The 17,491-nt window shown below is 39.5% G+C and overlaps 1 protein-coding gene across 1 annotated transcript; it reads left to right on the plus strand.

The window, feature by feature from the left end:
• The first annotated feature begins 6,225 nt into the window (after positions 1-6,225).
• On the plus strand, positions 6,226-8,241 carry LOC128306959 (uncharacterized). The gene is made up of 4 exons (XM_053044640.1): positions 6,226-6,354; positions 6,430-6,640; positions 6,699-7,047; positions 7,251-8,241. Exons 1-4 carry the CDS (start codon positions 6,226-6,228, stop codon positions 8,239-8,241), a joined length of 1,680 nt encoding a protein of 559 aa, XP_052900600.1.
• The last annotated feature ends 9,250 nt before the right edge of the window (positions 8,242-17,491 follow it).

Consider the following 17,491-nt stretch of genomic DNA (forward strand, 5'->3'; position numbering starts at 1 on the left):
GCCCGCAATTAGTGTGCAGGATACGAATATGAGGCGTGCTATCACAGCGCAGGAAAGACTGCTTCTAAGATACCTTGCGACAGGTGATAGTTATGCAAGCCTCTATTTTTTATTTAAGGTATGAGAAACAGTATATTAATATTTCTTTAGTGATGCATGTTATTGTTATGTTATGTTATTTAAACTAATTCGAATCGTTTGCAGATATCAGTCAGATCAATATCAAGGATAGTCCCATAAGTGTGCAAGGCCATCATAGAGGCACTCAAGGATCATGTTCTAATGAGTATATTATTATTTATTTATTTATTTATTTATTTATATTTCCATTATGACGACTCTATTATCGACACCGTAGTGTTGAGTGGTGTACAATTTTACAAGTCATTTCCTCCTTGCAATTTGTCTTATCCCGAGCATACTCGGTTGACTGAGTACATTATTAACTAGATATAAAGTTTATTCCGAATCGGAGTCTTCCAATTGATTAGTTATTTCTCTAACTATCTTCTTGAAAACTTTTTTTCGTTTGCCACTATCCATCACTTGCAACAAATTGGATATTGCCCTGCTGTATACGATAACATCTTCGTCAAGGTTGTATGCGTTGGCAAAAACTTCTTGAACCTTTCCGAACAAGTTATTTCGCCGTTCTGCTGGAACTTGCTTGATCATCTGCATAAAAGTTGCTGCGATTTCAATTGATTCTGGGTCTGATATTGCCGAAGTTTGGTTTGTTAGGGTCTGTAGTAGTTGAATAAGCTCGGCATCGTTTTGCATGAACTCGCTGATTACACGTGTTCTTGCATTCCAGGTTTCTGCAGCAGTTCGTCTATTTTGTTGATGAAAGCGTGATGGTCTTTCGGAAGTTTGTGGTTCTGATTCGTGCAAGTCTGGTTGTTGAGGTATGGATAGTGGTGCTGTTGGTGATTGTGAGTGGTTGGTTTGGCTAGTGGCAGGTTGTACTTCAGGTTGTAATACTGATGATTTTGGTTCCAATGGTTGCGAAATAAATGGATCGGGGTTTGCGCTCTCTACAGGTTGCTCTGTCGCTATAGTTGTATCTACAATTGCTCGGAACGTTGAGGTTGTTGTTGATAGGTTTTTTCCAAGCTGTAGTATAATGGAGTTAAAGGTTGTAGTAAATTTCACGTTATATTTAACTGTTAACAGTTGTGGGTTTTATCCTAAGCCTGTTGTTTTATGTAGCTTGTAAATTTGTTGGTTTTGTATTGAATAATGTGAATAATAAGTATTCTAGACCCATTGCCGTTAAACCAGAAGTAGCCCAAGTAGTGGTCCAAGCCACCGTCTATCTTTACAATTTCTTAAGAAACAGTACTTCGTCTAATAATTATTTTCTAAACGACGCAGTGGATCGCATAACATACGGCAACATTATTTCAGGCACCTGGCGTAGCATTGTAGAAGAACCATCCGTACCTCTCGCTGGGATTAGATTAAGATCATCCAGCCAAATAATGCAAATGCGAATGCATGTTGCAGAATTTTTATATGAAGTTCCATAATAAATAATGATTATTATTTTATACTGTAAGCCATTCTATAATTCTATAGGGATTGAACAGTAAATACTAAAAATTTGAATGTAAATGACTTGTAATAAATAACTATTAAACCCTGTAAATAATATAATGATTTGAAATAAATGACACAAATTATTAAGGAATACTTTATACGAATTATTAAATGAACGAGTTTATGTAAAGGCACGATCGAGTACACCCGAAATAAGGTGACTTATCATGGTTCGGAGAAAGAAATGCCTCCCAACTAATGTGAAACATAACATAATTAAAACAAGTACATAGTTACAAGTAAAAAGCTATCATAATAAGCAATATGGCCTGGACACACTGTATGAAAACAAAAAAAAACCTATGTGTTATCTACTGATATAAGTGTGTGGCATGCAACAATGTGCAATGTAATTGAGTGGAAAAAACATACGATGGAATTAAAAAAATAACTTACCGTATCAATAGTAGGAGTGGCTTCTTTAACATGACTCATAAAACTCATGGCATCATATGCGAACCAATGTGGTTTATAAATGGCTGCTGCCGCTAAACACATAACAACTTGATTAAAGTACTACCACATTTCAAAAACACGTATTAACTTACACGAACCAGTTAGTTTACTTTGTACTACTTTGCCGTGATAAAAACGATATGAACCGCAAAGAGATTTCCACTTCCATTCCAGATCAACAGTTGGAATATTTAAAATTGTAGAAATTTCATTCCATGCATCCAACTGTTTGTTTTTGCACTTGATGTTCGGGTCTTTTCGGTTCCACAGGCAGCTTCTAGCTTCAACTAAATTACATAACATAAGTACAGTCTCGTGGCTCATCACAATTTGCTACAATAATCAAATAGAATACAGTAATAAATAATTTTTTCTTTTCAAAACAAACCTCATTAAAATATATTACCTTTTCTACTCTCTTTTTCTTGGCGGATGGTGGCTCCATTTTATTTTATCACAGCACAAATGTTTGTTTACTGTGAAAGTTAAAGACTTGGACTTTTTTTTGTTGGTATAACCGGAACTGTATAATAAACATTCGAATTTATTGGTCAAACCAGTGGCGGATCTTACCCAATCTTGCCCCCAAGGCCCCCCAACCTTCCATAAATCAAATCGGTTCAACCGTTCCAAACATGATGTCTATTAGATGCAATGAAACAGTGGTTACATCGAAGTACACATTGATGAAAATGTGGATGCAGTTATAAGTAAATATCGAACCAAATTAACATTGAAAGCGACACTGTTGAGATCAACGGGGACAATGTTAACTTGAGCTGAGAAACGCTGTAATCAAATAAGTTAACGATTCAAAATGTGTTCAAGAGCGTAAAGTGTACAAAGTGTACCCATACTTTGTCAAGTGCTATGCTGTAACTCAGTGTATAAACTGATTGTTTATATAATCAAATTAAATTCAATTCATATTTAAATTAATTAAATTGAACAAATTATATATAATTAAACGATAATTTAAAATATCGAGAAGACGTCATAAATACGCAAGTGATAAGTTTTTTTTTCAGGTATTACAAATAATTCCTCGTTCCGGGGTTCTTTGGTGTAGCTTCATCGGCCATACATGGTAATTTTTTACCCACCCAAAGCCTTTTGATTTTTACAATCACGTTAATTAAAACCGTAAGTACAGAGAAATAATACCAAAATCCCAGAAACAGTTGTTGACTCATTAGAATTCTTTTTTTTCGTTAGAACGGCCTGGCCTTATCGACTTATTTTACCACGTCAGCCTTTTCTACGAGGGAGTGGTCCGGATAGGATTTTGGTCCGGTCCGTTCGTGAGAAGACCGGCTCCGCTACCATTATGCCATAGGGCCACCCCTACGCAAATAATTCTTTATTCATTGATTCATTATTACTGAAAATGACCTTTCTCCAGAAGCATTCGCAATAGGAATGCTGAGGAGTATTTACAATAAGGTTTCTATATTTGGAAAAGCGCATGACATGTCTTTGACTACTGTATACATGGCGTTCAAATCAACTTTGACAACGTTTTCGGCATTCTGGTTATCTTACATTTCGGATTCATTCGACTAAAAATTGATCTAGTTCGTCTTCCAAACTTGTTGCATCAATATCATTTCGATAAAGCTCTGATAATGTGTTAATTGAATTCCTCTTTATTTTCTAATGATAAATTCCAGTCGTAATAAACTCTAAATGGTTCTAAGACAGATTCATATTTTTCAGCTCTTTGCTCTTTGGTTTGTCAAAAACAGGGTACATCAAAAAGTAACATCCAACGTGCCAAGCGATGATAGCGAAGTAAAGCAAGCAGTTCTAAAAGTAATGATTTCTCTTTCGTTAGGTAGACATTAGAAAATACAGTTATCGGTTTTTGTTTGGTGACACAGCATAGCGACACTGTTTGCTTGTAGAAAAATGCATACACACTTGTAAGAATTGGGGCCACAAATTTACTTTCCGCAAGGGAAACTGGGGTCCCGGAACGTTCCGGCAATCGTGAGAACGTTCCGACAATCGGACAATAGATTGCGTGTGTATGTGTTTGCCATCAATCCGTGCACTGGCCAAATCGGTTTAAATGCAAGGCCCCATATACTCTACAGGACACCAAAATCAACCGAAGCAGTGCTATGAGGGGCCACCATACGGACAGCTTCTGCGGGCCACAAATTTTACCCCTGGCCCGGTTCCTCGCATATCGGGATTGTTCTTGAGGACAGCTTAATTTTAGTTCCTTAAGGCACATCAGTTTATGCATTTCTTTTTGGAAGGGTAGGAACGTTATTGCATTTTGCTTTGTTTTGTTTTGTTTTCTTTTTTGTTGCCCCTTTTCGGAAGGGGCCCTATTTGTCACGGGCCCTGGCGGCCGCCTAGTCCGCCTACCGTTTGATCCGCCACTGGGTCAAACTTACCTGGGTACTAAATAAACACTGGACTGAACGCAATTATGAAATGTACCACGCTTCTTCTAATGATAAATTACCGATAACACATGTAAGAAATTGCTCTTCTTCTTTTCTCCGGAGAGTTGTTTGTCATTTTCTGCAAACGTCAAAACTTTGTCAGCATTTTGTCAAAATTTTGTCAGCATTTTGTCGTGGATTTTCTATAAAACGAAATTTGACAAAAGCTCACAAAAAGTTACAAAAGCTCCGTTTTGACAAATTTGTCAGCATTTTGTCAGCTCTCGTGGCCCTGCACCTATTGATTGTTTGAATATTGCTTTAAGATTGTGTTATCGCCAAAGAATGAGGCCACCGTTATTAATAATCAGCCTTTATGTTCAATGTGTTCTTTTATATTCATTGTTTTTCGTTGCATCATAAATATTATCAATAGTTCCTTCCCTATCGGCACAACAACGTCAAGAGGTCGAGGCCTGCCATTTATGGTTTTCTATTACTTAATTTACACATAGCGAGATCAGTCCTGTGTACAGAGGATTGGTTCGCATGGGTTTTTATACCGGTCGTGTTTTGTGAAGCCCGGCACCGCAACCAATCCATCACCGGGACCCCGTTACCGAAATAATAGTTAATGGTAAAAAACACAATCCAAATGAACGCTTTTAAATTTTACATATCGAAAATGCTTTTACATTTTGTTTGTTTTTTTTGCTGAACGAGGTTTGTCGAGGGCATCAAGTATGTTGTATTTATCATTTTACCGTTTTTATCGTACCTTTATTTATCGGTTTTTTAACGTTTTCATATTTTATTATTTTGTTTAATTTGACACGAGTTCAATTTGTTTGATTTGAAAACCACGCGAAAGGGAAAGATTATAAACATCTTAATAATATTAGTAGTTAATGTACAAACTTACAAAAAATGCCGCATAATTTCACTATGACTGATTATTTTATCACGATGTATCAACTAACAGTTGAATTGAATGATTCCATTATGAGTTAATTTAATTTAATTTAATTTTAATTTAATGGAAAATTAATTTTGTTAACGGTACAAAAGTTTACATTTAAATAAATCTAAGCTTGCTCATAAACTTGCTTGGTGCTTTTATACGATGAAGTTGCATGTGCTTTCACAAAGCTTACATCTTGATTCATAGATGGCGTTAGCAGAGCTTTGTTGCCGACGGGTGTGTGATTCAAAGCGTATATTGCCTATATATAAAGGTCGTTGACCAAAGCACTTAATTGTTCGTTTTGGTGAAACACAACTCAGCAGAGTTTCTGCGATGCGGATGATTGATATTTTTGTAAAAGACGCTTTTCTTAAATGTAAATGAATTTGTGTTAATAATAATGCATACCAATAAAAAAATTTGTTTTCTCGTTATAACAAAAGATTTAGTCCAAATGGGCAGTTTTGTCTCAAAGAATATTAAGAATTTGGCTTAAACACCACCCAGCAAACCATTGAAGGACTTTTTGGCGATAAAAATAAACCAGATCAAAGTGTTTTAGCAACACCGGTGCAAGATAAACACTCGCCTTTAAGCAATATGCAACGCTTGTCCGCGATTCGGGCGTGAGCTTAAGCTGGAAAGGATGGTTAATCGATTGATTCAGTTTATCATCGTACGGGTGCATTTGATAGCGACCGCATCTGATATGGGGAGTGCTGTCGTCAAACAGTATCGCGATGGCCCAGCGGTCACCAAGTGTAAGCATTTTTACATTGACGTCAGTTGTTTGAGAGCACGCTTCGCAGTATGTCGAATAAGGAGAGTCAATTTATCGTAAGCGGTCAGCCGCACAAATCTGACATTACTGCCGGTTGTGCATCGTTGGGCACGTTCGTACGGCGAAAGTTGTTGCAGAACGGTTCGGATATAGCTTTGGTGTGTTTTCCATCAAGCGTTTCTGCGGATCACTAGGTCAACAGGTTTTTAAACCCTATACCTTACTGATTGTAGATCGATGGTGTCTATGGAACTGAAGTTACGTACATGGAGTTACTGGAGCAGGGCGCCCGAGTTGCTGAGTGTCTACGCCGGAAGGCTGGGATACGTAGCGGTGACGTAATTGGTCTAGTATCCGAAAACCGGATGGAATTCCCGGCAGTACTGATTGGGTCATTTCTGCTAGGTGCCACAGTTGCTCCTATCAACCTCACTTATTCCGAACGTACGTGATGCATTGTGCACGACTTTCCGCATAAACTAAAAAGTTGTTATTATTTTAGGTGAGTTCGTGCACGCTTTCAATTTGTCACGACCGCGTGTCGTATTTCTGTCACCCTTTTCTGCCGACCGAGTAGTTGCAGCTGCCGTGCAGTGTCGCGGATTTGTGGAAAGACTGGTATTGTTTGGGGATGAGAATCTTTGTGAAAATGTGTCTTCTAGTGTACCTTACACACTGATGGAACATTTTCTTGCCCCAGTTTCCTTTGTCAATCCGCTTGTGTTTGATATTTCACCTACGAACGTGTATGAGCACGTAGCATTGATCATGTGCTCGTCCGGCACGACAGGACTACCCAAGGGCGTGCAACTTACGCAGGCGAACGTGATGGCTAGTGTGGCTTTGACAGAGTAGGTATTCTTTCGGTAGGTTGGGAACAATTTTGATGTACAAGGAATCTTCATTAATAGCCATGGTGAAGTTAATAATATTTAGTTTTTAAATACAAATACGGCAGGTATCTGGTACTGTATCTCATACCATCAATCTCCAACTGACGTAACAGTTACACCTAAAGCTAGTATAACCATTTCGTTTTCCTTTATCATTGCAGGGAATCGTCGTCGTTAACGGAAGTGCGGGATCCTTTGGTGGTGCTTTGTGTGTTGCCCTGGTTTCATGCATTTGGTTGCCTAAGCCTAATTAATGTCCTGTGCATTAAGGAGCGCATGGTGTCTTTGCCCAAGTTTGAAGACTTTCTTTATCTTGGTTGTATTGAAACTTATGGTTGCAATACACTGTTGACAGTGCCACCCATTGTGCTGTTTCTTGCGAAGCATCCGCTCGTCGAAAGCTATGACCTTAGCAGTGTTCAAACAATCATTTGTGGAGCAGCTCCACTTTCACGCGAGACGGAGCAGTTACTCCTCACTCGGTTGCCCCATATAAGTCACGTTCGCCAAGGTTATGGTATGAGTGAGCTTACGCTAGCCACTCTTATCCAGAGCGGAGACGATCACAAACCGGGAAGCGTTGGTCGTGTCCAGATCGGGACACAGGTAAAGGTAATCGACCCAACCACTGGCCGAATCCTGGGACCAAATGAGCGTGGAGAGCTGTGTTTCCGTGGCACGCAGGTGATGAAGGGGTATATTGGCGATGACAAGGCAACGCGACATACGATCGACGCAGACGGTTGGCTGCACTCTGGTGATGTTGGATACTACGATGAGGATGGTGAATTTTTCGTTGTCGATCGGTTGAAGGAGCTGATTAAGTACAAAGGATACCAAGTGCCTCCGGCAGAAATTGAGGCAGTTCTGCTGACACATTCTGCTGTACTTGATGCTGCCGTAATCGGTGTACCGGATGAGGCAGCAGGCGAGCTCCCGTTTGCGTTTGTTGTACGGCAACCAGATGATGCCGGAGCTGCCATCACTGAAACAGAGATAGTGAAGTATGTATTTGATCGAACTTCGGCAGCAAAACGGCTGCATGGTGGAGTTCGCTTTATTGATGCTATTCCGAAGAACCTTAGCGGCAAGGTTCTGCGTCGCGAATTACGGGAGTTGGCGGGTGCAGAACTTCAACGTGCGAAGTTGTAACAAGTTCTTATCAATGAACCGCTTAAATAGATAACTTAATCGGGGTCTACGGCCTGTTTGCTTAAATAAACTGATAAGGGGCTATATCGTAAACCTTTTCAAATGTATCAATAAGTTATTTGCCGATCACCTATGAACATTTATCAGCGATTTAATTACAATCTAGGGCTGAACGTTAACTAGATACGTGGGCTCATAGGGCGGTACTGATAATAACTCGGTTATTCATTCAGAATGACCAAGTCACTTTTACTTGAATGCTTTAATAATTGAATTGTGCTCTCGCTTTTACCCGAAACCCCTCTACAAATCGGTGACTACTCTACTAAAGATAAGATCACGACATTAACAACGATTTATTTCTTGTAAGAAAAATTCATACTCATAGATTCAAAGGGTACTTTTCAGAGCGAGGGGGTTCAGAGGGGAAACGATTCGATAGTACCGGAGGTGCTTATGACGGCCTTCAGTATGTCGACAAGGTTCAATGGCGATAATGTAATACGATATTGTAATTGTAATTCACAGGAATAAGAAAGACGATTTATCTAAAGATGGTTTTTAAACAAATATTCCAACACTTGAGCCAATCCACCTACTAACTACATTTTGTGATAGGACGGAGAGTCATGCGACAAATTTCGAGCGTTTCTGAATCCTGTGAATACTTATTCATTATTTATATAATTATTTTAGATAAAGAAAAAAAGGTATTCATCATCATCACACAGTTGTCAGTCGTAGCGAAAAAAAGTGAAAAAACATACATATTACACAATATATTTTTTGATATAAGTAGCATGTATATTTTCTGAACTGACACGACGACTCTGCACCGGTAACTATGTATTTGATTAAAATTCTTTTGTTAAAGATTGAAAGAATCGTTTTAGTCTAAATCCTTTTTGTTATATAATTATTTACTTATTTATTGTATGTCTTTTAACGTTCCTCTTTACAATAATACTATGAGGCCTGGTCAAATTAAATAATATGTTTTACTTTATTATAAGATTATTTTACCCGCTTCAGAAAATCTTTAACTAGTTTGCGAAATACCAAATATTTCTAACGGAATTTATTTTTAGATTATAATTATGAAGGAATTACTTTATTTACGATTACGATTTGGTAACAATTAAAAAAAAAATGAAAATATTTGTATGTTTTAATTAATATTTTCGTTTGTTTTGTTTCGCACAGGATTTAACAAAGAAAAACATTATTATAGAACTTGGAAGATTTTTGATGATTAATATCAATTACATGAGTTCTTTTGGTAAAGAAAATAATGATTAAGCCTACTTGTTTTGCTTATATGTATATAAATAAATTGAATATGAATGAAAGCAGAAAAAACTAAACGGTGTTGAAACTAGCCTCTTTAAGGTAACTAATACTTTCATTCTTAAATTTTATTCTTTTCCAGCTGTGTGTTCTATTCGCCAATCTATGACCTCTTTGCTTGGGGCTACGAAAGCGAATTGGCGACCTGTACGAGTATATGCTACGAAGATTTATGAAAGGCAATAAATTTAATTCATACTCGTTCATCTCGCTGAAGATTAATTACACTATCCCAGGAAACGAAAGGCATTTCTGTGTCTGCTAGTAACTGGTTGAGTGTGCGCGTTTGTGTGTGAGTACGACATAAAAAACGGCTCATTTCACGCGGATGCTGTCGCCGCTAGCGAAGAAGTACCCATGACAAGGATGCCTCCTTGTGGGTTGCGTGCATACGTAGGCAATAGGGTTCTTTTTTATGTTTTTTCTTGTATGTTAGACTATATAAGGTGTACGGTATACGTGAATACGAAATTCAGGTCCTTCAGACAACCCGTAACCTATTTTTGTTTTTGCCTGCTAAGGTGGCGATAGCCTCCATGCTTCAAGGATGTAGAGAGTCGATTGCACTCCTACTCACGAAAAGAAGTAAACCCCACGAGACCATTTGTTCTGGCCAACAAATTCTTTAATGTGACCGAAAGACGAACTACTACCTGGGGCATCTTAGGTATGGCAACTTACGAAAGGCTCGACGGAACACATCGGAATAACATCGACCTAATATGAAGTGGAGTATAACGGCACTCGCGATAAAATACGGTAAGCTAAGTTAATCACCTTTGGAAGTTCGACATAGAGATTGCATGATGCCAGGTCAATCAGACAAGATTTCATTTGTTTGTAAGATATTCATAATATTTACTATTTATGTTTGCTATCACGGTACTTTACTAACAAATATGAGATATAACAAATTTAAATATACATAACCATTATCGGTACGCCTGACATGCAAAGTATTTATAATGTAATTATTTTGTAAGCAATTGTTTATGACAAATTTTGATAAATCCGTAAGTGTCAATTTTCTTCAAATTATCTTGAAATGATCCTTATTAACAATTTACATAATCAAATACGATCTTAGCTTTATACTATACAGTTGTGTGTATTATTATAAGATACACAAAGATAGCTGTTCTCATGAAAAAAACTCAATTCCGTTCGTTAATTTGTTCCGAGAACAGAAAAGATAATAATAGCTGTTCAATGATAATACGGCGAAGTGCGAAGTTATATAATAATAATGAATACTTTTTTTTAATATGAGTAACACAATTATTTGAATGATACAGGCATTTTACATGTAATGGCTATATCACACGATGGTTTTTTTTCTGTTGAATCGTAAACAATTTTTAACCTATGGCATTAGACATGACCAATAATTATTCTTATTTTAGAATGGATATTTTTGTTAAAGACAAAATTAAATGTGAACATCAACTTATTTTAGAATGGATATTTTTGTTAAAGACAAAATAAAATATGAACATGAGGTGCGAACCATGTGCATCCTTTGGCAAACGGTTTAATAGTGATATTTTATTTATTATTATTGATATTTATTATTTTTATTTAAAATTTAATTCCGATTAGACGCGACTGAGTTATATTTTTGACTCGAGTAAATAGCGCGACTGAGTAAATAGTGAAATTAAGAGAGCAGACACTTTAATTCTAAACACCTGGATTAAAATAGAAAACATAACGAAATATATTCCAACACGTAATACTACGTTCGAAAATCAATACGTAGCTTGCAATTTGACCGTTTTTTCGGAGATACATCACACAGAATCAAATTATCTGTGAGGAAATCTGACATGAAGAAGGGGTAGAATAAACAATACAGAAGCTGGTACAGTTTCGCGATGAGAAAATGTCTGCGATGTCGTACACTTCTCCAGGGTGGTATGTATCAACGCAGAAGTTGAATCTCTGCTTAGAATGTAGCCTTTTATCTATTTGTTTTACTTTCGTTCACATGTGTCCTACGATTTTTCTTTCGTGCCAAAGATGCGAACCGAGCAGTCTTAACCGTTTTTCTATCAGTTCCTTCATTTCCGCTCCTAATTTTCCTTATATCTTTGTTATGCTCAATACAATCCCATTTATTTTGATCCCTTCTCCTATTATCACCGCAAATAAAGGTAGTGAAAGAACGGCTGTTTCAATGTATCTGCTTTGCTCCATCCAAACAATAACGATGGCTGACATATCTCTACGCAAGTGTATGGGCAATGACTGTTTGGGTCCGGTGTTTCTTTTATTCTTAATTTTACTTTCGTAGGTCTTTCAGGAATTAATCGGGTCACGTAAGTACTTGCCGGGCCTTTTTCCTAAAGGAGCACATTTATTGCCTCCACTATGCTATTAATTGAATAGCACTGGTTATATTTGTGATTTATGCACATCGATGTCCTTTATTCAAGGACGCATGCAATGCCTTTAAGTATTGCTATGAAACCTCTCGATTGTCTGTCAAAATGTTGAGAATAAAAGACATCGATTTCAATCGATGTCATTCATTGATTTAAACGCTTTTTTGTTCTAAGAGTAGAGAATGAAGATTGCACGGTGATAAAAAAATCACGTATTCTGGTTAAGTTATTGACATTTTTGAACTTAAGAACCCTTATGAATGCACTTCGCTAATGGTTCCTTCCCTTACTGCCAAATATATAACGCATCTTTGGCAACGATTGCTTTCTAGTCAGCTGTATCACCTGTCACCTGTGACGTACTTTCATGGTTAGGCAAAGGTGGAAGAAACCTAACCCACAGCGAATTCCGTTGCATTCACTGGTGTTCATTATGTCAAATTAAATTAAACTAACGACACATCACTATTGTTAAGAAGTTTCATAAACATTCAACATTTAAGCAGTGTGAAGATCAATCAGCGCTCTGCATTGGTATTCTATGACATTCTCCTTGTCCTGCTGGTGATTTTAAGATGCTCAACGACAAGCCAACTCTTGAATCTAACTGCTGGCTTGAAGAAAGATGCATGCGAAACTATCATGGCAGTTCAGCTTTAAAGTCAAGAATTTCCTGGTATACAAAAGGATGAGCAAAAGCAAATATTATCAGTTGTGTCGGTACGGCAATGTCATAGCGGCGAAGAAATTTCTTCCCGAAAGCAAGAAGAGCCCTTTAAAAGATGTCAAGTTCTTAGCAATGGCTTGGAACCTGTTCTTGGGCTACAGCTTGCTGCATGATACAGGATGTTGAAATCAGTTGTACTTTGGTACATCCATTTTCAATAGTAGCAACAAAAATGAAACACTTAAGCAGTATCCAACGCTAGCATAACATTCGCATATATGTGAAGGTTTTTGTCATTGCCATTTTTATAATAGGATGTTGCTGCAAAATACAGTATAAAGGCATGCTTTTGTTCAAGAAACTGTTTTTTTTCTGTTATAAGTCAGAAATTTTCAAGAGGATTTACCCCATTTATGTGTATTATGAAGAATTATATAGAAGCCGCTTTAATAACTACCACTGGGACTACTATAGGTTTGTTAGAGACATTCACGGCATTGCTTGGCCTTGCATGGTTGAAAGAAATCGTCCAATACCACTAAATGGTTCAAGCTGTAGAACAATATGTAAGGGAACATAGCATCAAGAACATCATTGGTAGACGTTTACTATTTTATAGGAAATTTCAAACTTTGCTAATAACATTCAATTCAATTATCTTTTTAGTTTTAAATAAGACTATACAGAGCTTGAATCTTAAGGAATGTCTGAATGATGATAGTTGCAAATCCCAAGTGCAAGTGAGATGGACGAAATGGGAAGTATCTCTCATCTCTCTCGCTCAAACTTTCCATCGACGAAAATACGAAAGTACGAAATGCCATACAAAACCAGCTGTTTTCAGATTTCCGATACCAAGAGAGCATGTTTTTCAAGAGGTGACATCTTCTTTCCCCCTCTCCCCCCTTCTCCCTTCATCGCTCACTTCCCGGCGCTTCCGGATGATAGTTGCAAATCCCAAGTGCAAGTGAGATGGACGAAATGGGAAGTATCCCTTATCTCTCTCGCTCAAACTTTCCGTCGACTGGCACGAAACTCCATACAAAACCGGCTGTTACCAGGAGAGTATGTTTTTCAAGAGGTGACACCTGATACCAGCTGAGCAAGATGGCGGCAAGATGACGGTAGATGGTGCGCAACTTCGTATGCAATTCCATACGAATTTCCATACAAAACCAGCTGTTTTCAGATTTCCGATACCAGGAGAGCATGTTTTTCAAGAGGTGACACCTGGTACCAGCCGAGCAAGATGGCGGAAGATTGCGCGCAACTTCTTATGCAATTCCATGTCAATTCCATGCCTTTTAGCCGTCGATTAGCCGTCAATTAGCCGTCTATTAGCCGTCGATTAGCCGTCATCTCCCCCCTCGTGTCACCTCCCCCTCGTGTCATCTACCCCTCGTGTCACTTCCCCCTCGTGACACCACCCCCCACGTGTCACCTCCCATGTGTCACCACCACCCATGTGTCACCACTTACATCCCATGGGACACCACTTACCTCCCACAAATCACCACCCACCTCCCATGGGTCTCCACTAACCTCCCACAAGCCACCACCACCCAATCGTCCGCCATCTTGTGCGTCATCTTGTTCGTCATCTTGTCCGCCATCTTGTGTGCCATCTTGTTCGCCATCTTGTCCGCCATCTTGTCCGCCATCTTGTCCGCCATCATGCCCACCATCTTGCTCGCCATCTTGTCCGCCATCTTGTCCGCCATCATGCCCACCATCTTGTCCGCCATCTTGTCCGCCATCATGCCCACCATCTTGTCCGCCATTTTGTACGCCATCATGCCCACCATCCTATCCGCCATCTTGGCCGCCATCTTGTGTCCGCCATCTTGTCCGCCATCTTGTCCGCCATCTTGTCCGCCATCTTGGCCGCCATCTTGTGTCTGCCATCTTGTCCGCCATCTTATCCGCCATCTTGTCCGCCATCTTGGCCGCCATCTTGTGTCCGCCATCTTGTCCGCCATCTTGTCCGCCATCTTGTCCGCCATCTTGTGTCCGCCATCTTGTCCGCCATCTTGTCCGCCATCTTGTCCGCCATCTTGTCCGCCATCTTGGCCGCCATCTTGGCCGCCATCTTGGCCGCCATCTTGTCCGCCATCTTGTTCGCCATCTTCTCCGCCATCTTGTGTCCGCCATCTTGTCCGCCATCTTGGCCGCCATCTTGTCCGCCATCTTGTCCGCCATCTTTTCCGCCATCTTGTCCGCCATTTTGGCCGCCATCTTGTCCGCCATTTTGGCCGCCTTTTGTGTCCGCCATCTTGGCCGCCATCTTGTCCGCCATTTTTGAGGGGAAGGGGGGAGGGGGATGGAAGATGTTACCTCTTGAACAACATGCTCTCCTGGTATCGGAAATCTGAAGACAATTGTGTGCGCGACAACGGTATAGTGGTTTTCACAGTTGCCCAGTTGATGTGGCCATTGGACAAATTTGTCAACTCTCGTGGCCCTGCACACATTAATGTGAATTTCGATCGTTCGCTTGATTTTCGCGTATGAAGTTTGATGCTAAAATTTTAGGTCAGTTGTCCGTGCGTCAAGAAATCCAATAATTTCTGGACTGATCTCTTCGGTCATTGTGAAGACACTTGCGATCATTTCGTCACATTTACATCAGTATGAAACAGACTACGTGCTCCTCATGCACAATTCAATAGTCAGTAGCAAATTATAGGTTTACAACACCACAAAGCTCTCACTAATTTTTCTCAAGCAAACTGAGTTTTCAATGCAAAAAACGAGACCGCTTTCAGCACGCACGATATCGCCAACAATGTTTTAGCAAGACTGCTATGATAGGTTCTTCGCTGAATACATTGTTTTTATATCAATGCATACTTGATTTCTTCAAGTATCGTTTTTCGTGTTTTTTTTTAAATTTAGATTAACGATTTCGCGGAGATGATCTTCAACCGTATGGAGTTAGAATTGGAAATTTTAGAACAATTCCAGTCTAACAACGATGCATATGTTACCGAGATTACAACAATGTAGTTTGAACAGTATTCTTCACGGGGATATGATGAAGTGTTTGGACAGTTTGGAATGGGTGGACATAAGCTGAACCTACAATCCAGCTTCGAATAAGTAATAATCAAGAAAGACATAAAATCTAAGGATATTTTCGATCTAATTGTTTCCTTTTTAATTAGATTTTGTGCTATAAATTAACTCTGCTGCTAAATTTCCAAAAATCGCACAATCGGCACAAATTTTTTGGGACCCCCAACACGGCGAGGCCCTAGGCGACCGCCTACTCCGCCTACCGTTTGATCCGCCGCTGAACCGTTTCATTTATGCCACCTATATCTACCGATAGCTCGCGATTGCCTTGTGCCGCTGCAGGTTTCAACTTCCGGAAAATGGACCACAATAAACTCTTTAAGTCACTATCCGGAATAGACTGGTCCTTCATCGAAGACGCTGACAACATGGACGACGCCGTCTCCTCGTTCAACTACGTGTTTATAGCAGCTTTCTCCCTCTATTGTCCTTCCTGTAAACCTGTTCCTTGACCCCCGTGGTAGGACCGGGTACTACAGGTTTTGAAGACTGATAAAAGTGCGCTTCGCAACCCCTCCGTAAAAGTAACTTCATCTCTTTCGCACTTACAAATATGCATCATGCGCCTATCCTGCTTTCAATCGGTTTCATTACGCATAATATGTGGTGAGATTGCTATACTGCTTTTCCGCCGATCCTAGGTCTTTCTGGCGCTTCATGAACTCAAGTCTTAAACAAAATTTCCTAATTAACAACAAATGAAAGTTAACATAAAACGTTATAAAAAGTATAATATAAAAGAGCATTAGAAGAGAATGTTGCATACTGAAATTCTTGTGAATATCCAATAAGCTGTAAATAAGAACAATAACCATGCGTAGGAACAATAATAAATGAATTTAGCTTTGATAAGGAAATTTCGACATGTGAAAATTGTATTCGGAGAAAATCATCACTACATCGAACCTTAAAAAAACAATTGAAAGGAAAAGCAACGATAAAAAATACATAGACTGTGCAGCGGAGGATCAATCCCCTTGGAGGCCCAGGGCGGAAATAAAGTTGGGGCCTCTAATTTTAAAAACGATGCAGGATGGAAGGGGGATATTGAGGGGACTTGAAATGAGATAAGGCGAAAAGCGCAGTAAGAAGGGGCCTACTCCGCCTACCGTTTGATCCGCCGCTGGGCCGCTCATCTTATTCAAATGGTCCGCCAGGGCCATCACCATCTTCGAATACAATATCGGAACCGATTATATCACCACCAACACCAGTTACCACTGTACCTGCACTCTTCTAAATGGAGCTACAATCATACGTGCGCCAACTTCGAGAAGCTGCACGTGGTGGAATTTACAACTAAAGCATCCAAGGAGCACTTTTCCATCGAAATGGTTCGCTCGCTGTGCTTCCGGGATATTCGCCATGCAACACTCAGTTATACTTCTTCGATCTTAACTTAACTTAACAAAAAACTCAAGCACAAGTAGTTGGTGGTGAACTCAATCGCTATTGTCTGTCCTGCAGCGGGTATTTATCACACACAATCTCCTAACACGGATGTTCAGTCATACGTAAGAACGCATGTCTGTTCGCGATGAACTGCGCCTTTACCTCCTTTCACGTAAAGCAGGTATTGACCAGTGCCGAAACAACGCACCGACTGCAGGTGAGATGGGTCATGTGTGTTTGTGACGATATCACCGGTAGCACGGAATATACACGGGAGATTGTGCTGCAACATCGTGCTAAAGGATCCTTAAGGCCAGTGTATGAGACCATCCAGATGATGCGTCCACTACAGTACCCGATCCTGTTTCCACGGGGTGAAGCCGGT

The sequence above is a fragment of the Anopheles moucheti genome, chromosome X (assembly GCF_943734755.1).
Source record: "Anopheles moucheti chromosome X, idAnoMoucSN_F20_07, whole genome shotgun sequence".
NCBI classification, from domain to species: domain Eukaryota; kingdom Metazoa; phylum Arthropoda; class Insecta; order Diptera; family Culicidae; genus Anopheles; species Anopheles moucheti.

Coding starts and splice junctions, on each gene's coding strand:
- LOC128306959 (XM_053044640.1), top strand. CDS start 6,226: ATGTCGAATAAGGAGAGTCAATTTATCGTAAGCGGTCAGCCGCACAAA. Junction 6,355..6,429: donor ACGGTTCGGATATAGCTTTG/GTGTGTTTTCCA, acceptor TACTGATTGTAG/ATCGATGGTGTCTATGGAAC. Junction 7,048..7,250: donor GCTAGTGTGGCTTTGACAGA/GTAGGTATTCTT, acceptor TTATCATTGCAG/GGAATCGTCGTCGTTAACGG.